The sequence below is a fragment of the Phyllobates terribilis genome, unplaced genomic scaffold (genome assembly GCF_046119375.1).
Source record: "Phyllobates terribilis strain yellow unplaced genomic scaffold, ASM4611937v1 Scaffold_12__6_contigs__length_324123572, whole genome shotgun sequence".
Lineage (NCBI taxonomy): Eukaryota > Metazoa > Chordata > Amphibia > Anura > Dendrobatidae > Phyllobates > Phyllobates terribilis.
This window is the reverse complement of record NW_027362772.1, coordinates 131,828,440-131,852,553: the sequence shown is the minus strand read 5'-3', so window position 1 is coordinate 131,852,553 and position 24,114 is coordinate 131,828,440. Positions and strand designations below refer to the sequence as shown.

The 24,114-nt window shown below is 42.3% G+C and overlaps 1 protein-coding gene across 1 annotated transcript in view; it reads left to right on the top strand.

Moving 5' to 3' along the window:
* LOC141172272 (cytoplasmic phosphatidylinositol transfer protein 1-like) overlaps positions 1 to 24,114 on the top strand; it is a 199,627-nt gene that overhangs the window by 93,130 nt on the left and 82,383 nt on the right. Inside the window, exon 3 of the mRNA XM_073656288.1 lies at positions 5,661 to 5,749. Coding sequence (XP_073512389.1) covers positions 5,661 to 5,749 — 89 coding nt within the window. The remainder of the gene's footprint in view (positions 1 to 5,660; positions 5,750 to 24,114) is intronic.

Sequence of the window (24,114 nt, the reverse complement as noted above, 5' to 3'; positions counted from 1 at the left end):
TCAGAGGTTCCGCCTCCCAGACCCGTTACACCCTCTATGAGTGATGTCCATACTATTAGGTCAAGTGGGCTGCCCAGCACTATGTAGATGCACCCCACAAAGGCAGGCACCTCAAGTGCCCCCAGCCACCACTAAAGGGTCTGGCTATACCCTATAAAAGATGAAAAATGTGAAACAAAAAAGATGAAAAAGATGTATAAATTGCACGAGGTATTGGTCAATATTTTGGGCAAAATATGCAAGCTCGTAACCAACGAAGTAAGGGCTATCCTAGCAATATGCCATCACTTCTGCAGCAGAAAAAATATATTTTAGCTATTAACAACATTTATTATTATTATTATATTAAGTCACCTACAGGAACATGGTGGTTAAGTAGTTAGCCCTGCAACTTTGTAGCACGGGTGTCCGGGGTTCAAATCCTACCAAGGACAACATCTACAAGGATGTTCTTCCATGTTTCCTCCGGGTTCTCCGGTTTCCTTCCACACTCCAAAGACATATTGATAGGAAATCTAGATTGTGAGTCCCAATTGGGACAGCGATGATGTCTGTAAAGCGCTGTGGGATTAATGGCGCTATATAAGTGAGCAAATAAATAAAGAGCCATCATGTTCTGCAGACATTGTCCTAGAGATATTTGTTTTTATATCAACTCCAAATATTTCACAAGTCCCTGCTTTACAACTTTGTGGACATGATGGTAATACTGGCTCTGTTATGGCAGACAAAGTGGTCATTTAATAAATGCAAACTCACATTACTACAACTGTTTACATTCCTTATTTTATAGGACCCTAACATTTCTTCTTCTGCGTATGCCCCCAGCCGTCAAGTGAGTGGCTGCTGCTGTCATTGTCATTTCAGAAAAAGTTTTCGCGTGTCCGAAGTTTTGATTGGTAAAGAGACCCGCACCCATTACAGAAATAAAGAAGACAAATCATTTTTCCAAGACAGACTCCATACACTTCCTATTGAAAAATAAAGTGTTCTCGCATAAATGATTGTAGCCCTAAGCCTGGCCATATCTGTCTAGTTTAAGAAATCCAGCTTAGTGATGTATATGGCAATATTGTATTCTTTTCACAAGGGTTACTTTCTTCCCTCTAGGCAGTTTGTATTGAAGAATACAATATAGTAATTAAAAAAAATGTATTTGAGATTGCTGGTTTAAAGAGGTTTTCCCACGAACGAAAGTTCTTTTTAATCAATTGATCTTGGAATAATAATTTCCACAATTAGATGTGTTTAAATAAAATGTTCCTGTGCTGAGATAATCTTATAAATGTGCCCCTGCTGTTTACTGTGTAATAGCTGTGCCTCAGCGTGCAGGAACATGGTCTGATCATACCACAGCTCCTGGGCAGGGGAGGAAGGAAAAGAGTATACAGACTGGACAGCATGGGATCACAGCTCCTGGGCAGAGGAGGAAGGAAAAGAGTATACAGACATTACAGCACAGGATCACAGCTGATTCTTTTTATGAGATAAAGCATTTCCCTGTCTGTTTTTAAACAATGTTTTACTTCAAAGAAAGAATCAGCTGTGATCCCATGCTGTCCTGTCTGTATACTCCTTTGCTTCCTTCCCTGCCCAGGAGCTGTGGTATGATCAGACCATGTTCCTGTACGGTCAGACATCGCCATTACACAGTACATAGCAGGGGCACATTTATAAGATTATCTCAGCACAGGAACATTTTATTTAAATACATTCAATTGTGGAACTTATTATCATTCCAAGATCTATTGATTAAAATGAACTTTTGTTTGTGGGAAAATCCCTTTACGTTACTGCATGAGGCAGAATTGGAACGTCTGTTTATCATGTTCTAAGTCGAGAAAAGCAAGTAAAGTCGAGGGGAATTGAATTCTTCTCCACTCTTACAAAAAAAAACCACATTCGTCAAAATGCAGATATTTTGTAATTAGCTTCTGCACGGATTCAGAAAAATGGCAACCACTGGCCGCTATATTTATGAACCGTAAAGGACCATCAAAAGGTTAAAAAAATCCTTATACTCACCTTTACCACTCACCTTCCAGGCCCTTCACTCCTCACCATCACCTGTCCGGTTCTCATTGCATCTTCCGATCTCACCCAGGTCTCTCATACTGACCCGGGACTTTTGGCTTTGAGGACACCCATGATGGTTCTGCGCATGCATACACAAGGTTGTGGCACAAGTTGTGTCGTCATGACATTGTGAACTTTCGAGCGCTTCCACAGTTCCCTCCAGAGACTTATCAGAGCCAGAACTTCCTGCTCAGCATGAGAGACTTGGGGATGTCAGCGGGAGTGGCGGTGGCCAAAATATGTGACAAGGATGGTGAGGAACTGGGGGACGGAGATGTGACCAGGGAGGTGAGTATAAATATTTTTTTCTATTTTTTACATATTAATTTCAATATGCTATGAGGTCCGGAGAAACCCCAGAATATAATAATTTTCCTGAGAAAAATGTGCAAATTCGAATTTTGCCTGATCTGCTCATCTCTCTCTAGTTCTTAGTATGAACCATGATGCACGGACTGGCTGCTGGTCTTCTGACCCACCTTAGCTTCATAGGCATATATGGGACTGTCGAGTTCGGGTAAGAAGACCCATGACCAGTCCGTGCACTGAGGTTAGTACTTGGACCATGATACATGGCCATCTGATTTCTGCTTTAGGCTGGTGTTTGATGAGTATATGTAAAATTGTCAATTTTGCATCCAAAAAATGATAGATGATTTTCATCCATATTGTCATCCTTATGCCGTCCATGTGATTTCCATATGTCTATTTTGTTGTATCCATTTTTATACACCAACAGTTAAAAAAATGTACAAGACCAAATACAGTTTCCATTATTTTTTAGTCCCCCCCTCCCCATAGACTTTAATAGATGAGAACATTTTTACACTGACCCTCATTGGAACAGCCCAATTTAACATCTTTGGGCTGTTTACTATCTGATTTTGACCCGGACAGCACATATATGTAAAATATGCTCTTCTGAACCTGGCATGAGTGGCAGGAGAGCCTTACCGTGCCTGTGGGTATGAGACTAGAGGTGAATACTCTACACGGGGGCACAGGACTGCGGACATCTGTTCACTTTTCCAGATGAACAATCGGCAGGTTTTAGAAACAGATTGGATGTGACATAAGTGTGACAGTGGAACGCATGCTTCATGTAAAGATGTTAATAATAACTCAAGGAAGCAGACATGTTGCAGACATTCATTCCCCATTCACATGGCTAGATTTTAATTTTCTGCATCAACATGTGCAGCCTAGCATTAAGGACACAATGGAGTAACCTAACTGTGGAGGGCAATGCACTAGTTTTTTTGTAAGCGTTGGCAATTTACTCGAAATGTTTGCTGTTTATGTGAAATAAATAGATAAATCTATTATGGACGGCACATCTCAATTGTGCTTTTGTTTGTCCCACATATAATTGGGAGTCTGCTGTGAATGGAAGAATGTATGAGCCTCAGCTGCAGCTCGCCCTACAATTTCCTATTAAATGGAAGTGTTATTTCACCCTTATGCAATCTAAGTTTTTTTGCATTTTAATAAATATTTTGCAATGAATTTGTAACATAGGTTACCAATTAAATGTTGTTTTTCCAAAAATTGGACTGATGCAAATGTAAGGATCTCAACTAAAGACTGTGTATCTTTCATGACATTTCTTTGTTCAATGTGACCTTAAAGCATCACTAATATAATAGTATATAATTCCTTCACACTTATTACAGGTTTTATTAAACCCATTTCCACTACAATAGCGTATGAATTATTACCTTAAAGCCACAGCCCCACAATCCGTATTTGGTCAGTATTCGGTCAGTATTTTTTCTCAGGAGTGGGAGCCAAAACCAGGAGTGGGTGATAAATGCAGAATTGGTGACTTGTTTCTATTAGACCTTTTCTCTGATTGTTCCTCACCTGGTTTTGCCTCCAACACCTGAGAAAAATACTGACCGAATACTGATAGTGGGACCGTGGCCTAAAAGAGTTGTCCACTAATGGGCCATAATTAAAAAAAATGATACTCATCTCTTACCAGCACCGCTCCTCAATACTCATTGCTACAACCCACCAATATATTGGGATCAACAGGAGCGCTGCATCCAGGTAATGTCCACTGATAGACTGCAGTGTTGATGTGAAGCCCCCACCGGTAGTAGAAAAGACTTTAGCGACTGTGAAAATCAATAATTTCTCAAGTAGATGGGTAATGCGAGTTTTCACAATTTGTCAAAATGTCAGATTTAACTTGTAAGTTGCCAGCAGCTGAATATTTGAGAGATCGAAAGAGAACAAACCCTTCTCAATCACTATGTTCCTCCCTTGATAAAATAATAACACCTCCTGTGCCGTTCCAGAGGTGTTGACACTGTTTCTCCCGGGGCTTGCTTGACATTTTCATGTTACGTGATCCCTGCAACCAATCAGCGCTAGCTTCACTCTCCTCTCCTGCAAAAAATCAGACATCAAGAGGAAGTGAAAGCTCCAGCTGCTCTTTGACTTGTTCCGAATGTTTGATTTGTCAAATGGTGGGGAGAGTAAAACCAGTGCTGATTGGATGAAGGGTTTGCCTCATGACATAGGTCTCGAAATCCAATGGAGATCCAGTGCCAACTAGTGATGAACGAGTATGTTCTGTTAACCCTTTTGACGAGCATGCTCAGGTGCTCGCCAAGTATCTTCAGAGTGCTCGGGTGTTATGGTTTAGTCACTCCGTGCTCATGATTTGCGACTGTTTGACAGCTTTAATATATGTGAGGGATGCCTAAGAAACAGGCATTCCTCACATGTATTAAATCTGTCAAATAGTCGCAAATCATGAGCATAGAGTGACTAAAACATAACACCCGGGCACGCTGAAGATACTCGGAAAACACCCGAGCATGCTTGTAAATCTGGAGTAACAAGCATGCTTGCTCTTCACTAGTGCCAACACCGGCGGAGCAACGCTGGCACAGGAGGTGAGTATAGGTGTTATTATTTTATAAGCGAGTGGACATAGTGATTGAGAAGAGTTGTCTGAGTAGTGGACCTGAGTAGTGGACAACCCCTTTAAGGATTTTGTTAAAGTTGACTTAAAATGATGACGATTTAAATGTGGCAGTGAACTCTGAACATCATTTGCAATTCATTCAAGAACGGACTTTTTGCATAGTTATTCAATAACCTTTTACTAGCTTAGCTTTATGCGGTACTATAATGCTAAACATAGTAAGGTTACAGAGGCAAAATCTCTTAGTCTGGTATTCCATTTCTGCCTGTATGGCCTCTCTTGTAAGCACTGGGCACGACCCTATTCAGTGATTCTTACTTGTCGTAGACATATGCACCTGTACACCTATGCAGTATATCACAGCAGTGGCTTTTGCACATTTGTAGACGCTCGCCTTTGATGAAGTTGAGACACATGTAAACTGATGTACGTCATCCGAACGTATGCCAAAAAGATGCCGTCTGCCATAGATTTTTCTATTAAATCCCGTGGGCACGTCAGTGTAGACATCTGGACTTTCCCAGCATAAGCTCAATGTGCACCATAAACGTGGTAGAAACCTAGACTTATTCTTATAATTTTAGCTTTAATCTGTCTCTGACCAGTGTTATCAGTCATACTTATTGTGTTTCTTGTACTTTTCTAGCAAACTGCCAACATGGGTGAGAGGATTTGTGCCAAAGATATTCTACATCACGGAAAAGGCTTGGAACTATTATCCATATACTATAACAGGTAACAAAAAAACTGAAAACCCAGCTATAATGATATTAAATGATAGTCCAATGGAAATGTCCAATGATCATGGTGATGAGTGCAAAATGTATCTTTCTCCCTCGCTCATAAATGTATTTTATATAAATGTTTTAGGCCCGTCTTCACAGAAACTATATAGATGACCAAGTGTCAATGTGTTCTTCATGAAGGCATGGCCATACTTTTAGAAGGTATTGTCCAGAGAAGGCTAAAGAAGCCAACCAATTTAAAGGATAGGTAATAAATGCATGATCGCGGGGAGTATGGCCGCTTGGACCTCCATTGACCACAAGAACATGGGTCCTGTGTAACTGTGTGAATAGAGCAGTAGTGCTCATTTATAACCATCATTCACTATCACTATCCCACTATCTATGGGAGTGGGGATCACACATTATACTTTTATAGACCTATAGAAGCAAATATATCTATGGGCACTACCACTCCATTCCCAGGGGTTTTAAGACCATTTCTAGTGATTAATGGAGATTCCAGTGGTTGGATGTTGCCAATCATATATTTATCACCAATAACATGGATACGTTTTAAATATTGTTTGTGGGGTAGTCCCTTGAAACTTTTGGCTGGTGCACCTCCAAATGTTAGGCATGGTTCAATATACTGTGAGCAAATAGATCAACAATAGATCTCCAACCACCCGATGCTATTATGATCTGTATTGCATAGCCTATTCCTGTGTATTATTGTAGGCTGATAGGGAATCTGTTTTTTAATATTTGTTGCATATTTCCTTTGAGTGAAACATACAAACAGAATGCAGTAAAATTTGTTTTTAGCTATCGTTCCAGGGATTCTATTTCTTTGACTGTTATGAGCAGAATTACTTAGCTGTTATAATAAGGTGTCTCCAGCATTATCGTTATTAGAAGACATTAACTCAGTTGGTAGTTGAAGCCTCCAATATCTCATTTTCTGAGAGGGAACCAATACATCACATTACATTTTATATGTTTTAAAATGACATTATATTGGTTAGTTACAAGGCTTTCCATTTAACATTGGCTCTTTCGACCATATAACATCAGGCTCAATTCACACTACGTTTGGGAATAAAAGAGGTTCTCCATCTCTCCCTCCTCTGTCCCACATGTATTTTCCAAGTAATTAAAAGCTTTCCAGTATTGAGCTTTGCACTAATTTACAGTGCATTGAAAAAGTATTCATACCCCGGTAACTTTTTCACAATTTTTCACGATACACCCACAAACTTAAATGTATTTTATTGGAATTGTATGTGATATACCAACACAAACTAGCAAGTATTTGTGAAGTGTAAAGGAAATGATACATTGTTTTCACATTTTTGTAAAAATGTAAATCTGAAAATTGTGACGTGCATTTGTATTTAGCCCTCTATAATCTGATAACCCTTAATACAATCCTGAGTTACCAATTGCCTTCAGAAGGCACATAATTAGCAAACTGAGTCCACATGTGTGTAATTTCTTCTCAGTATAACTACAGTTGTTTTGTGAAGGCCTCAGAGGTTTGTTTGAGAACATTAGGGATCAAACAGCATTATGAAAACCAAGGAACACACCAGACAGGTCAGGGATAAAGTTGTGGGGAAGAGTAAAGCAGGGTTAGGTTATAACAAAATACCCCAAGCTCTGAACATCTCCTGGAGCATTGTTCAATCTATCATCCAAAAATGGAAGGAGTATGGCACAGCTGCAAACCTACCAAAACATGGCTGTCCACCTAAACTGACATCCGAAGCAAGGAGACCTCTAATTAGAGAAGCAGCCAAGAGGCCACTCTGGAGGAGCTGCATAGATTTACAGCTCAGGTGGGAGAATCTGTCCACAGTACAACTATTAGTCTATACTCCACAAATCTGTCTTTTGTGGAAGAATGGCAAGAATAAAGCCATGTTTGACAAATCAAACATCCTGAACAAGTCAAGCCATTTTTGAAAGCAAGCCATAAGAATTCCTGTTTGCAGTTTGCAAAAAGCCATGTAGGAGACACATGTAGAAGAAGGTGATCTGGTTAGATGAGTCCAAAGTAGAAATTTTGGGGCTTAATGTAAAATGCTATGTGTGTGGTGGAAAACTAACACTACATCATTCTGAAAACATCATCCCCACTGTCAAACATGGTAGTGGCAGCATCATGCTGTGGGAGGAGGCTTTTCTTCAGCAGGTACAGGGAAGCTGGTCACAGTTGATGGGGAGATGGATAAATCTGAAGGAAAACCTGTTAGAGGCTGCAAAAGACTTGAGACTTGTACATAGGTTGACCTTCCAGCAGGACAGCGACCCTAAACATACTGCCAGAACTGCAATGGAATGGTTTAGATCAAAGCATGTTTATGTGTTTGAATAGCGCAATCAAAGTTCATACCTAAATCTCATTGAGAATCTGTATCAAGACTTGAAAGTTGCTAATCACAGACTTTATCCATTAAATCTCTCTGAGCTAGAGCGAGTGTGAAAGAAGAATTAGCAAAAATTTCAGACTCTAGAGAAAAATTGTAATATTGATAAAGATATCGCCAGAGATGTCAGACTCTTTAGAGCCAGTGGTCAGGGATGAATATTAGGGTCTGCATCGATCCAACATTTATGGGAGGTATAATTTCAACGTCATACCGAAGGGACAAACATAACGCATTCATTCACAGTACCGTAAGGCAGGCTGAACACCTCAAACTAAATATCGGTCAGATGGATGATTGTATATTTTTTATAATATTAGAAGAACCCGGCACTCAAGGAATTTAGAAAATTGGGTATAAAGTTTTTAATGAAGTAGGTACAATCAAATAAACAAACGTTTCGGTCCCTCGGGACCTTCATCAGTGTACTACAAAAATGAGAAAACAACAAACAAACACACAGTTACATATGGTAATGATCATGTGTTCTGCGAACGTCGGTTGACATCGTCAGAGGAAAACATAAACAAGTGCAATCCTTGTAAGTCAAAAGGCTACCTTCATAGGGCGACACGAAGGGAGGAAGGGATCAGGGAGGAATTAAGAAGGATGTCCCATGGGAAATGTGCGAAAAAGAAAGAGGTAACATACCAAGGTACGGGTCATGAGGGTGGAAAAGGAATCCACTAAGATTGCTGTAAAGCAGAAATGAGTACATTAAAAAAGGAACTATATAGTCAACAAGGGAGAAAGTAGAAATACAGAGAAGGGGCATACCTGAGCTAGAAACTGGAACATATACCGAGGAGTATAGGCCAGGAAAGGTATGTCAGTAGAGAAAGCTGTAATAGGATAACACAAATGAGAGAGGCTTTTTGAAAAGACTACAGGCTCAGAGGGCCGAAGGAGGGTGACACATACCTGGAAACTGAGGTATAGAGTAGAATGCAGACGCGGTATCCACCGCTTGTCAAAGGTGATGCAGTGTATGAGGTGTCACCCTGGGGTTATATATGTGGTGGGAATAAGGGGAGGAGGTGTGTGTCATGAGCGGTGGGACGCTGGAGTGCGCGCTGCCGAGAGGACCTGAACCGGAAGGGACGCGAACGCGCGTCATCGGGTCACATGATAATCACATGAACGGAAGTATCCCATGTTTGCGTTCCAGGAGGAGAGCGGTGCGTTCCACTGCTTGTAGAAGGTGTGTGGCTTGGTATAGGAAGCAGGTAGGAGGTGAAATCTCGAGAGGGGACATCCATAGGGAGCAGGGAAGGAGGTGGAGGTATTAGGAAGGTTGCTGGGGAGAGAAAAGGGGGAGAACACATTAAAAACCATAAGCATGTACATGAGGAACAAGAGAGTGAGGGTATACTCTAAGTATATTAATTGTTCTAGATAACTTTACAAATGCAGTATTATGCAAGACAGAACAAATCATACAGAATTATGTAAAGCATAACCAATGGTACAGAATGGGAATGGAGTCCATCACTAAATACGTACTGAGAAAATCCCATTATAAGCGCGGCTAGCTGTGTGCTAGTGTTCATTGTAGACCAATTAAATGAAAGAGAGCAGGTCGTAGTCCCGATTGAGTCCTTTCGGGGATAATGTTTGAAGTTCATGAATCCAGAAAGATTCACGGCGTTTAAGCATGCGGATGCGGTCGCCGCCTCTCCGTGGGATGGGTACATGATCTATTACTTGAAATTTGAGTTGTGAGATGGTGTGTCCAGCGGTAGAAAAGTGGTGTGGTATGGGTAGAAAAAGGTTTTTACAACGGATAGTGGATTTGTGTTTTGATATACGGTCTTTGACCGGTTGGGTAGTTTCCCCGATATAGATGAGACCACACGGGCACTTGATGAGATAGATTACGAAGGAGGAGTTACATGTGAAGAAGTCCCTAATGTGAAATTGTTTGCCGGAGTGTGGATGGTAAAACGTATTACCCCTGATGATATTGTTGCATTGAAAGCAGTGGAGACAGGGAAAAGTCACAGTTTTGGGGTTAGTAAGGAATCTCTGTCTGGGTATAGGAGGGTTGGTGGGTAAGTCAGCTCGGATCAGGCGATCTCTTATATTGGGTGCTCTTTTGAAGCACGGGAGGAAGGGGTTTTTGAATTCAGGAACTGATGGGTATGCCGTGTGTAGAATTTTCCAATGTTGATGGATCCTTTTATGAAGGATACGTACTGCAGGGTGGTAAGTGTGGACAAAGGGGAGACGGTCCGAGGTGGTGTGGCGACTTCGAGTGTCTGGGTTGAGAGATTTTTGTAAGAGAGCTGGGGGATACCCCCGTTCCATAAACTTGTGTTGCATCTCTCTAAGACGTGTGTCCTGTGTGGTGGTGTCGCTCACTATGCGTTTCACCCTGTGGAATTGGGACTTGGGTATAGATGAGATCGTGGATTTGGGGTGTGCACTGTCAAAATGAAGTAAGCAATTTCTGTCCGTTGGTTTGACATATAAATATGTGGACAATATTCCCTTTTCATTTTTAATGACCTTGGTGTCTAGAAAATTGATAGACTCAGGACTAGAAGTAATTGTAAATTTGAGGTCTTCCCATGCCGTGTTGATGATGTCAAAAAAGGTCTCAAGAGTTGCTAAAGGGCCCCCCCATATCAGGAAAATATCGTCTATGTACCTTTTCCATGTAATCGCATGTGATTTGTACAGGTCGTTGGAATAGACAACTTCCTGCTCGAATTCCGCCTTATAGCAATTGGCGTACGGGGGCGCTACATTTGAGCCCATTGCAGTCCCCTGTTTTTGAAGATAGAAGGTGTTCCCAAACAAGAAGAAGTTTTTGATGAGGACTAAGGTTAATAGATCTATGCAGAGATTCTGTGTGTCCATGGGTGTGTTGAATCTATTTAGCAAGTTGCCCACACATTCTATACCTTTGATATGGGGAATAGATGTGTACAAGCTATTGACATCAAGAGTGACAAGAAAGGCAGTGGGTGGTATTTGATGAATAGAATGGATTGTATCAAGGAAGGCCCCTGTGTCCAATAAGTAAGATGGATTTTTCTGAGTCAGAGGAGTCAGTATCTTTTCCAAAAAGATGGACAAAGGGGACAGTATCGAATCTGTGGAAGCCACAATGGGACGGCCCGGGGGGTTTTCAAGATCTTTATGAATTTTGGGAAGGATGTAGAATACAGGTGTAATGGAATATTTTTTTATTAAAAAGTCTCGTGTTTTGTGATCAATTGTTTTCTGTGCCAAATAGTGGTCAACTGTGTTAAGGATTGACGTACTGATGTTGTATGTGGGATCCCTTTCTAATACAGAGTATACCTTACTGTCATTTAGTTGTCGTTGTATTTTGTGAGTGTATTTATTTGCATCCTTGACTACAATGGCCCCTCCCTTGTCAGCCGGTTTAATTATAATGGTTTTGTCAGTCTCTAGAGATTTGAGGGCCTGTTTGTCTACACTTGACATGTTGTGATGGTAATGGATCAGACCTTTTTGCATGTCCCCCCTTAATTGTTCAAAGGAGCTGTTGATAAAACCTATAAAGGTTTCTACCGCATGTTTGTCCCTGGGTGGACGGTATGTGCTTTTAGACTTAAGGCCGAGGCTAGCTGCAGTGATTTGGACTGGGTCTGGTAGTGGAGCGGTTTGAGAGCTCGTGGATGTAGGTTCATGTGCGAAGTGGGCTTTGAGACGTATGGAGCGGTAAAATCTCTGAAGCTCCATATCGAGCATGAACGTGTTACATCTGCTGGAGGGGCAAAAGTTCAGTCCTTTTTGTAAGGCAGAGATCTCAGCTGTGCTGAGGGATCGTGAAGAGATATTAACTACTAACGTGGTAGTACCTGTGAGCGGGTAATCCGGGTGAAGTCCGTTTTGCTTCTTCCGGGCGCCTCCTCGTCTGGTCCTTTTCTTCTCGTGTTTCTCTTCTGTGTGCCTAAAAAACGAGTAGAAGAAATAGGGGCATGTCGGTCTGTCTCCGAGCCTGAAGTGGAGGGATCTGATGAGTAGTTTCTGTGATATGTATAGTTGCGCCTCGGGGCTTGTTTGTCGCGCCATCTGTAAACCTTGTCTTGTTGGTAGTCTTCTAGGTCTCTTGCGAATTTGATTCGTTTTCTACTCTCCGTATCCCGTCTATGTTGTTCGATGATGGTGTCCGTTTTCCTCTTTAAGGTTTCAAACTCTTCGGGTGGGATTAAAGTGGAGAGTTGTGTCTCAATGCTTGAGATTTGTTCCCTGGATGTCGAGATGTCCTTCTGTAGAAATTCAACAGTGAGAGTCATTAAATCAAATGAACATTTGTTAAGTATTTTCTCGAATTTAGTGCAATACTCCTTTTTATCACTGAATAGAGTAGGGCGCAGAGGGACCCTGAGGCCTCGTGGAATGCGCTGGACGCGGATATATTCGGATAAGGTTGCGCAGTGGAGTTCGATGTTGGTGAGGTGTCTCCGTTCTCTCTCCCAGTCCTTCCCCCTCTTTTCCTTGGGTGGAACTTGTAGAAAGTCGCAGGGAAGGTTTGCTTGTGAGATAATGTGAGTGGTTTCCTCAGCTTTGTATGAAAAAATATTTGTAGTAGTCATGACCTTTTATATCAGGGTGCTGGTATATAGGAGGCATACAAAAATACAAAAACTACCGCACTCCTGATTTGTTCTTGGTGCACAGGTAACGTACCAAGCCCAAAGTACTATATTAGAAGAACCCGGCACTCAAGGAATTTAGAAAATTGGGTATAAAGTTTTTAATGAAGTAGGTACAATCAAATAAACAAACGTTTCGGTCCCTCGGGACCTTCATCAGTGTACTACAAAAACGAGAAAACAATAAACAAACACACAGTTACATATGGTAATGATCATGTGTTCTGCGAACGTCGGTTGACATCGTCAGAGGAAAACATAAACAAGTGCAATCCTTGTAAGTCAAAAGGCTACCTTCATAGGGCGACACGAAGGGAGGAAGGGATCAGGGAGGAATTAAGAAGGATGTCCCATGGGAAATGTGCGAAAAAAGAAAGAGGTAACATACCAAGGTACGGGTCATGAGGGTGGAAAAGGAATTCACTAAGATTGCTGTAAAGCAGAAATGAGTACATTAAAAAAGGAACTATATAGGAAACAAGGGAGAAAGTAGAAATACAGAGAAGGGGCATACCTGAGCTAGAAACTGGAACATATACCGAGGAGTATAGGCCAGGAAAGGTATGTCAGTAGAGAAAGCTGTAATAGGATAACACAAATGAGAGAGGCTTTTTGAAAAGACTACAGGCTCAGAGGGCTGAAGGAGGGTGACACATACCTGGAAACTGAGGTACAGAGTAGAATGCAGACGCGGTATCCACCGCTTGTCAAAGGTGATGCAGTGTATGAGGTGTCACCCTGGGGTTATATATGTGGTGGGAATAAGGGGAGGAGGTGTGTGTCATGAGCGGTCGGACGCTGGAGTGCGCGCTGCCGAGAGGACCTGAACCGGAAGTGACGCGAACGCACGTCATCGGGTCACATGATAATCACATGAACGGAAGTATCCCATGTTTGCGTTCCAGGAGGAGAGCGGTGCGTTCCACTGCTTGTAGAAGGTGTGTGGCTTGGTATAGGAAGCAGGTAGGAGGTGAAATCTCGAGAGGGGACATCCATAGGGAGCAGGGAAGGAGGTGGAGGTATTAGGAAGGTTGCTGGGGAGAGAAAAGGGGGAGAACACATTAAAAACCATAAGCATGTACATGAGGAACAAGAGAGTGAGGGTATACTCTAAGTATATTAATTGTTCTAGATAACTTTACAAATGCGGTATTATGCAAGACAGAACAAATCATACAGAATTATGTAAAGCATAACCAATTGTACAGAATGGGAATGGAGTCCATCACTAAATACGTACTGAGAAAATCCCATTATAAGCGCGGCTAGCTGTGTGCTAGTGTTCATTGTAGACCAATTAAATGAAAGAGAGCAGGTCGTAGTCCCGATTGAGTCCTTTCGGCGATAATGTTTGAAGTTCATGAATCCAGAAAGATTCACGGCGTTTAAGCATACGGATGCAGTCACCGCCTCTCCGTGGGATGGGTACATGATCTATTACTTGAAATTTGAGTTGTGAGATGGTGTGTCCAGCGGTAGAAAAGTGGTGTGGTATGGGTAGAAAAAGGTTTTTACAACGGATAGTGGATTTGTGTTTTGATATACGGTCTTTGACCGGTTGGGTAGTTTCCCCGATATAGATGAGACCACACGGGCACTTGATGAGATAGATTACGAAGGAGGAGTTACATGTGAAGAAGTCCCTAATGTGAAATTGTTTGCCGGAGTGTGGATGGTAAAACGTATTACCCCTGATGATATTGTTGCATTGAAAGCAGTGGAGACAGGGAAAAGGCCCCTGTGTCCAATAAGTAAGATGGATTTTTCTGAGTCAGAGGAGTCAGTATCTTTTCCAAAAAGATGGATAAAGGGGACAGTATCGAATCTGTGGAAGCCACAATGGGACGGCCCGGGGGGTTTTCAAGATCTATCAACATTGGAAAATTCTACACACAGCATACCCATCAGTTCCTGAATTCAAAAACCCCTTCCTCCCGTGCTTCAAAAGAGCACCCAATATAAGAGATCGCCTGATCCGAGCTGACTTACCCACCAACCCTCCTATACCCAGACAGAGATTCCTTACTAACCCCAAAACTGGGACTTTTCCCTGTCTCCACTGCTTTCAATGCAACAATATCATCAGGGGTAATACGTTTTACCATCCACACTCCGGCAAACAATTTCACATTAGGGACTTCTTCACATGTAACTCCTCCTTCGTAATCTATCTCATCAAGTGCCCGTGTGGTCTCATCTATATCGGGGAAACTACCCAACCGGTCAAAGACCGTATATCAAAATACAAATCCACTATCCGTTGTAAAAACCTTTTTCTTCCCATACCACACCACTTTTCTACCGCTGGACACACCATCTCACAACTCAAATTTCAAGTAATAGATCATGTACCCATCCCACGGAGAGGCGGCGACCGCATCCGTATGCTTAAACGCCATGAATCTTTCTGGATTCATGAACTTCAAACATTATCCCCGAAAGGACTCAATCGGGACTACGACCTGCTCTCTTTCATTTAATTGGTCTACAATGAACACTAGCACACAGCTAGCCGCGCTTATAATGGGATTTTCTCAGTACGTATTTAGTGATGGACTCCATTCCCATTCTGTACCATTGGTTATGCTTTACATAATTCTGTATGATTTGTTCTGTCTTGAATAATACTGCATTTGTAAAGTTATCTAGAACAATTAATATACTTAGAGTATACCCTCACTCTCTTGTTCCTCATGTACATGCTTATGGTTTTTAATGTGTTCTCCCCCTTTTCTCTCCCCAGCAACCTTCCTAATACCTCCACCTCCTTCCCTGCTCCCTATGGATGTCCCCTCTCGAGATTTCACATCCTACCTGCTTCCTATACCAAGCCACACACCTTCTACAAGCAGTGGAACGCACCGCTCTCCTCCTGGAATGCAAACATGGGATACTTCCGTTCATGTGATTATCATGTGACCCGATGACGTGCGTTCGCGTCACTTCCGGTTCAGGTCCTCTCGGCAGCACGCACTCCAGCGTCCCACCGCTCATGACACACACCTCCTCCCCTTATTCCCACCACATATATAACCCCAGGGTGACACCTCATACACTGCATCACCTTTGACAAGCGGTGGATACCGCGTCTGCATTCTACTCTGTACCTCAGTTTCCAGGTATGTGTCACCCTCCTTCAGCCCTCTGAGCCTGTAGTCTTTTCAAAAAGCCTCTCTCATTTGTGTTATCCTATTACAGCTTTCTCTACTGACGTACCTTTCCTGGCCTATACTCCTCGGTATATGTTCCAGTTTCTAGCTCAGGTATGCCCCTTCTCTGTATTTCTACTTTCTCCCTTGTTTCCTATATAGTTCCTTTTTTAATGTACTCATTTCTGCTTTACAGCAATCTTAGTGGATTCCTTTTCCACCCTCATGACCCGTACCTTGGTATGTTACCTCTTTCTTTTTTCGCACATTTCCCATGGGACATCCTTCTTAATTCCTCCCTGATCCCTTCCTCCCTTCGTGTCGCCCTATGAAGGTAGCCTTTTGACTTACAAGGATTGCACTTGTTTATGTTTTCCTCTGACGATGTCAACCGACGTTCGCAGAACACATGATCATTACCATATGTAACTGTGTGTTTGTTTGTTGTTTTCTCGTTTTTGTAGTACACTGATGAAGGTCCCGAGGGACCGAAACGTTTGTTTATTTGATTGTACCTACTTCATTAAAAACTTTATACCCAATTTTCTAAATTCCTTGAGTGCCGGGTTCTTCTAATATAATACTTTGGGCTTGGTACCTTACCCGTGCACCAAGAACAAATCAGGAGTGCGGTAGTTTTTGTATTTTTGTATATTTTTTATAAACACTGCCTACCTTTCTAGGTTAAATATATAAAACTTAATAGCTTCGTTCCTCTTGCTCTGTAAACCCTAGCCCTGAAACCATGCGCTACCTGTAACTGGTGTCCAATCGGCCTGTAGAAAGATTGGTGGTGGCAGCTAGTAGTTCCTTTTGTTATTGTGGAGTTGGCAGTGATCGTATTGAGGTATATATGTATTCCATGTGTTGGAATCAGAGGTGTATTGTACTATACGCTCATTATGAGTTCCCCAATAACCGGCCTAGTAGTGGAAACAGTCCATAACTCGTCAGTCAAGAGATCTGGCATGTAAATTTCATGAAAACCATGTATCATTTCCTTTACACTTCACAAATATTTGCTACGTTATGTTGGTATATCACATAAAATCCCAAGAAAATACATTTATGTTTGTGGATGTAACGTGAAAAAAATGTAAAAAAGTTCACGGGGGATGAATATTTTTTCAAGGCACTGAAAATCAAATTTTTGTGACATTTTGATGAAGTTGGTAAATTTGAATTTCAAAAGATCTGCTCATCAACTAGTTAAAAGGTTCAGTATATCGAAGTTACAGCTAAATTCTAGTAATCCTGGGTCAAAGATTTAATGTTACCCTGTATATAGATAGCCTGTAAAATCAGAATGGTGTCAGCAGCGAGGGGCACATACCGCACAAGCCTAGGATTGCATTTGCTTTACACTGGCTCATCACAGTAGTTCAGCAACTTAATTGTCCTTTATAGTCCAAAGGGTGAGAGTGAATATTGTGTATATTGTATACATGTGTTTATTGTGCCTATAGAATATGTTGTGTATACAGTATTTGTATACTGTGTACATAGTGTATATTGTACCTGTGTGTATATCGTATACATCTGCATACTGTGTAGATAGTTTATTTTGCTGTGATATTTCAGCGTGGAAAAAGAATTTATCATTTTGCACAACACAAAGCACCTGGGAATTTTGCATTGTCACAGAAAATTCCAGTGTGATGAATAAGAATTTGTTTCTGCAAAAGGTATTGTTAGTACAGAAAGGTTTTTACAGCTCTAAAAGTAAGTTTTACAGCTGCTATTATTAGATCCGTTATACTATACTGAAATGTGAGACACCTACCGCGTTGCTTTTTTTCTGCACCAAAACCTGCTCTCTTGGCAGTCAAGTTCCTGCCTCAAAAAATCGGGTTTTCCTTGATTTTTGCTGCATTATTTCCTGCGTTTTTTACAATGTTTTTATCACTGTCCATTTGTTTCTTGCGCATGCTTATAAAGTTTTATGACAAAAAAATGACCTAATTCAAATTCCTCAGGTTTTGACACCAAAAACGCAGCAAAACCTGATACCTACGCTTTTGCATTGTTTTTTTTTCAGCATTTTAGGCACTACCCATTACTTTCAATGGGTGAAAAACGTCAGGAAAAAAAACAAGCTGTATGCATGAGATTTCTGAAATGTTATAGACTTTGCTGGTACTGTAAAACGCAGCGGAAAATTAGCATAAAAAATGCATAAAAAACGCACTAAAATAACTACAGTAAAGTAGAACAAGGCACTGGAATCCCCATTACATCTTTCCTTCGAAGGGATTAATAAGAAGATACAACTCTACTTTTTATATCAATATTATTTATCTCCCCGACAACTGAGTAAGATGGGTAGATCACCTCTCCATAGATGCTATTAATGTCTGTCACCTAATGCTGATTTTTGGCACATAGGAACATGCTTAGGAGGAAGTGCTAGTGGTAGCGTAAGCAGGAGATCTGGATGCAACAGTGGAGGCACAGGCGGAACAACAACCTAATTTTGTTATTTAACAGATTAATGTGAATTAAGATGGTTATTGACAGTAGCTTATACAGAGACAATATTCACGCTATCAGGTAATAAAGCAAACAATAATTTTCACAGCAGAAAGAAATATTGATCACTATACTATAAGGAACGTGTTTGAACTCAGGGGCCTACAGTCCAATATTATTCTGGGGGGGCTAGAATGTTAATTACTATACTCAGCAGAGGGTAGTCTCTGGAAGCCTCGGTAGGTCTCTGGTCTCGTCATAAACTACCTCTCAGCCTCCCTGGGAAGTTTATCAACTCTTGCTGCGCGGCTCTTGCGTTGGATGGTCCCCGTCTGGCCCGTGGCCGTCCCTCTGCCCGTGCCCGGTACAGTGTGTCCCTGTCGGAAGTGACGGCCCGTCTCACGGATCTCCTCCGCTTGCCGACCCAAGTACAGATCCCTAACCCAGTATCTCTGGAACTTCTGCAACCCCCAGACTGTGAGTTCTGGTCCGAGAACCGTAGTCGCCTGGGGCTACTCCTGAACTGTTGACCGCCTTCACGCGGGGGAGGAACCCTGACCGGCATTGTTTGGGTCTTCAGGGCTTGACCGTCGACATCTGGGCTGGGAACCTTGACCGGCGTCGTTTGGGTCTTCGGGGCTTGACCGTCGACATCTAGGCTCCATGGATACACATAACTGTTGACCGCGATGATGGTTCCGGGAACTGCCACGACTCTCACTGCTTCTTCCTATGGCTCCAGGAACATTTCCCTTTTGGCGTGCTGGCTTTTTATCTAGTGGGCCGGCCTCTCTGACGTCACCTTACTCGGAGCACTGGCATACCCTGTCCTCTCTGCAACTTCTCTCTTCTATATTAGTTCTGAAAGGTTTTGTTCCCTTACAGTAGTAATGAATATCTCTCAGACCCCTGGCCCGCACCCACCAGATTAAAATGTATGGACTCATACACGGAATTTCACAAAATACTCATTCATGGAAAATCACCAGAAACTTCTATACAGGAGCTGCCAGAAGACATTTTCTAAGATTTGGGTTGTATGGTGAGCCTCACCTCTGACTACTTACCCTCCTTATGGTCTACGGTTTTGCATGATTTTGAGACCGGCTCTTGTGATGTGAGGGCTTATTTGCTACACTTGTGCATTTTTCCACTAACCTTGGTGCTGGTTTGCCTTGACATAAGGTCATATAATCATTTGTATCATTGTTGCTACATCACTTTGTATGTGCTTAAAGAAATGTTTAACGTTCTATTTGTTTTATAAATCCCACGTACACACGGTGTGTGTTCTTATATTGCTTTGTTGTATTGTATCCTTAAGATCTGAGTTCAACAAAACCAATTAAAAAGAAAAGAAGAAACCTTCACGGAAAATCACCACAAACTTCAAAAAGTTTGACGTTAGTTCCCTATTGTTTTATTGATCTCTTACTTTCATGTCAAATGTCTTAAAGGTAATATAGGGTGAATCTGCAGGTAAATATCACTAAAATCCTATCTGCCCACCAGATTGGAACAGCGGCTACCGGGAGTAAATTAATGTATATCCTCCCTGTGACTGCTCATTTCCAGCCATAGGGGCGGTGCAGGGAGCAGCTACTGTCACTGTTCACTATACAGCCGACTCCTATAATCACTCCCCAGCTCTTAGATTGTCAGTCTGCAGACACGCACTGCAGAGCAGGCTGTCAATCAATGTGCTGACGTGTGATTACAGTGTGCTTACTGTATACCGAGCAGTGACTGTAACCGCTCCATACATGAATGGAAGCAAGTGGCTGCAGAGAGGATATAAATTCATATTCTCGACATGACAGGTTCACTTCAAAGAGATTCTGTCAGCAGATTTTGGCTATTTTATGTGAGAGCAGCATAATGTAGGGGCAGAGACCCTGATTCCAGGGATGTGTCACTTATTAGACTGTGTGCTGTAGTTTCAATTCCAACAGTGTTTTATCAGCAGTAGATTATCACTAGAGGAATAAGTCACGTGCAAGCCAGTCATAGCATATCAATTGGATATGCCATTACATCTTGTTAAGTGAGGGTTCGACCTGTGGGACTTGTGTTGATCCATTATCCCTGCCCAGCAGCGCTCCAGTTTAGTATATTAATGATGTCATGCGTAAAATAATTTGGCCCAAAGCTGAAGACATGTGAAAAAATCTTATAAAAGTATATGGCTTTCTTATGAAGTTAGTTTCATACAGAGATGATGGAACCATCACCTGGTGACAACTAGCTGTATATAAGTGCTATATAGGGCAGCATGGTGGCTCAGTGGTTAGCACTGTTGCTTTGCAGCACTGGGGTACCGGGTTCAAATCCCACCAAGGACAACATCTGCAAGGAGTTTGTATGTTCTCCCCATGTTTGTGAGGTTTCCTTCAAGTTCTCCAGTTTCCTCCCACACTTCACAGACATACTGATAGGGAATCTAGATTGTGAGCCCCAATGGGGACAGTGATGATGAGGAATTAATGGTGATATATAAGAGAGTAAAATAAATACATTTTCATATGTATACTGAAACTGCTATGTAACTTTAATACTCACATAACACATTGCATAATATTACATTATGCCTCATATCTCCCACATAGGACTGACGCCTGGGCCCGTGGGGTCAGTCTTTAAGATTGTACAGGAATATGAAAAACTATGACATAAAGTAACATATTTATATTATATATTTATTATAGTATTAATAATATTATTTATAACAATAATAAGTATTATATTTTGATTATTATAATTATATATTTGTAATAATATTATCGATAATATGAATTATAATTTTTGATATAGTAATAATATAATTTCAATTATGTATTATTATAATTGTATATTTAGAATAATTTATAATCTAATATAACTATATATTTATAATTATAACTTATTTTTGAAATGTTTAAGAAATATTTACAAGTCAAAAAAATAAAACAATCCGCAACAATGTGATGTAGTGTGGGTTCTATGTTACCGATACCCACATGAAATTTCTAGGTAGCATTGGTTTTATGTCTTGATTAATGTAGTAAATGGTTGTTTTATCTCCTTTGATCTGGTATATCAGGGATCATTTTGAACATTATGTAATTTGCATGTTAGCGGAGAATACAAGTCAGATTATTTTGCAAGGACAAGCAGAGTTGAAAATCAAAGAAAAGGGTAGCGGATGACTTTCTCTGCTCGCTATATGGCCTGTATGGTACATACCTGAACAATGGGCTTGATTTTAAATACTAGCTGCTGCAGAATAAGAAAATACCAGGGGTCAGATCTGTGTTCTCTTGTTCTTTTCACTCGCTGAATTTGTTTTCCAACCAGAAAAAAAAAGAACTACAATTTATATGGATAATGTGTCAGCAGCAAGAAGTAATTGGAGGAAATTGAATTTTTTTGCTTTTTGGACACATTAACCAATTATTTTCGCATCTGTTTTATGCTCATAAATTGATAAGCACTTTAAAGGGGTTGTCCACACCTGAGTAGATTTTTGGCAATACTGAATACTAACAGTAAAATCCTAAAGAAATGATTGCATAGTCATAAAGTAATATCAAAATAGCCTTTATTAGTTCCAATATCAAAATAGACATAATTAAAACATTAAAATAATGGTGATGACATCTAAAAATGTACCATAGAGCAGTGGTCCCCAACCTTTTTTGCACCAGGGACCGGCTTGAAGCAAGATCATTTTTCCATGGCCCAGCAAGGAGGGGGTGGGGTGGGCGGGGCTTTGGTCATATGGGGGCGGGGTAATGGAGGGATTTGGAGTTTAGTGCATACTTATCATATAGTGTAGACCAGGTCCCCGCCAGGAGCTATGCCAGGAGCCCCACATAATGTGCTGTGCCAGGAGCCGCATCACTGAGGCCCCATCACGCCCTGCAGCAGGATAGGGCAGCTGTCCTGACAGCTGCTGTTCAGCTGCATTTACTTCATCCCAGGGGCGGACACAGACTGTAGTGGGCCCCTGTGCAAGAAATTTTTGGGGGCCCCCCCCCGCCCTTCATAAGGCAACAAAGTTATGTAAACATAACCCCCCCATGTGCATCTCTCACCCCCCCATGTGCAGCTCACCCCCGTGCATCTCTCATCCCCCTCCGTGCATCTCTCATCCCCCTCCGTGCATCTCTCATCCCCCTCCGTGCATCTCTCATCCCCCTCCGTGCATCTCTCATCCACCCCCCGTGCATCTCTCACCCCCCGTGCATCTCTCATCCACCCCCCGTGCATCTCTCACCCCCCGTGCATCTCTCATCCACCCCCCGTGCATCTCTCACCCCCCCGTGCATCTCTCACCCCCCCGTGCATCTCTCATCCACCCCCCGTGCATCTCTCATCCCCCCGTGCATCTCTCACCCCCCGTGCATCTCTCACCCCCCCGTGCATCTCTCATCTCTCCCCTCCCTCCCATGTGCATCTCTCATCTCTCCCCTCCCCCCATGTGCATCTCTCATCTCTCCCCTCCCCCCCATGTGGATCTCTCATCTCTCCCCTCCCCCATGTGCATCTCTCATCTCTCCCCTCCCCCCATGTGCATCTCCCATTCCCCCCACTCCTAGTTAATTGTATTTAAAAAAAAATAAAACTTGTTATACTTACCCCCATGCGATCCCTGCAGAATCCTGGCGCTCGTCCAAATCGCTGACACCAGGTTCTCCTGACTTCCGGCCATGTGACGGCGCCGTCACATGACCGGAAGTCAGGGGAATCATGAAGGTGCTGCCGCAGCAGCGCAGCGCTAAGATGTCCCGGACCTGGCGCTTAGCATGCGGCCGGGGGCCCCATGAGGAGAGAGACGCACAAGAGGGGGGCTCCGAGGGGGCTCCTACCGGCCGGGCCCCATACTGGAGTCAGGGCAGTCATGCCCTGATGGCGGCCCTGCTGGAGGCTGGAGGGGCCCCCTCTCCCCGCGGACCGGCTGAAAAACCCCAACGGCCCGGTCCTGGTCCGCGGACCGGCGGTTGGGGACCTCTGCCATAGAGGATATAGTACATCAGGAATGGGTAATGGATGTACATATACAAATTGGGTTAATGCATCCAGCAAGATGTAAAAGATGCAAAGGTCTGAAAGTGGAAATCAACTGAAGTTGTAGCTAAAAATTATAATTATCTCCAAATGAGTCTATGTGCCCACAGTAATAAAAACATATATATGACCAGATATCGCCTGAGGTTATGTGACACTGAGTTACTGCTCATAGACAAGCCGTGAGACAAGGTAGTCAGGAGGCCCGATGTCAGATACCAGGTGGGCTCGTGGTACAGAGGGGCAAGACAAAGGCAGGGTCAAGTAACAATCCGGGGTCAAATGCCAGGAGGGTATGCCAAGATAAGGGGATAAGAGAAAGAGATAGTCAGAGGCAAGTCTGGTGTCAAGTACCTGAGGTCAGAGAATGTCAAGAGCAAAATGGATAACACATACAAATGGTCAAGACAAATAAAAGGTCCGGCAACAAGATCAGGAAACCAGACACAGAACAAAGCACACACATCACTGATCAAAGCTACAGCTGACAAAGGTCTGCTCATAGCTAACCAGCTAAATGGCTAGGAAATCAGCAAGAATGGGAAACACCTGGAGGAAAGCACGCAGGCTAGGCCAGATCAAGCTGTTTCAGCACAAGAGCCTTTCTCAAGGGGCACAGGGCACGAAAAAGGCTGTCGTGCTGAAGTG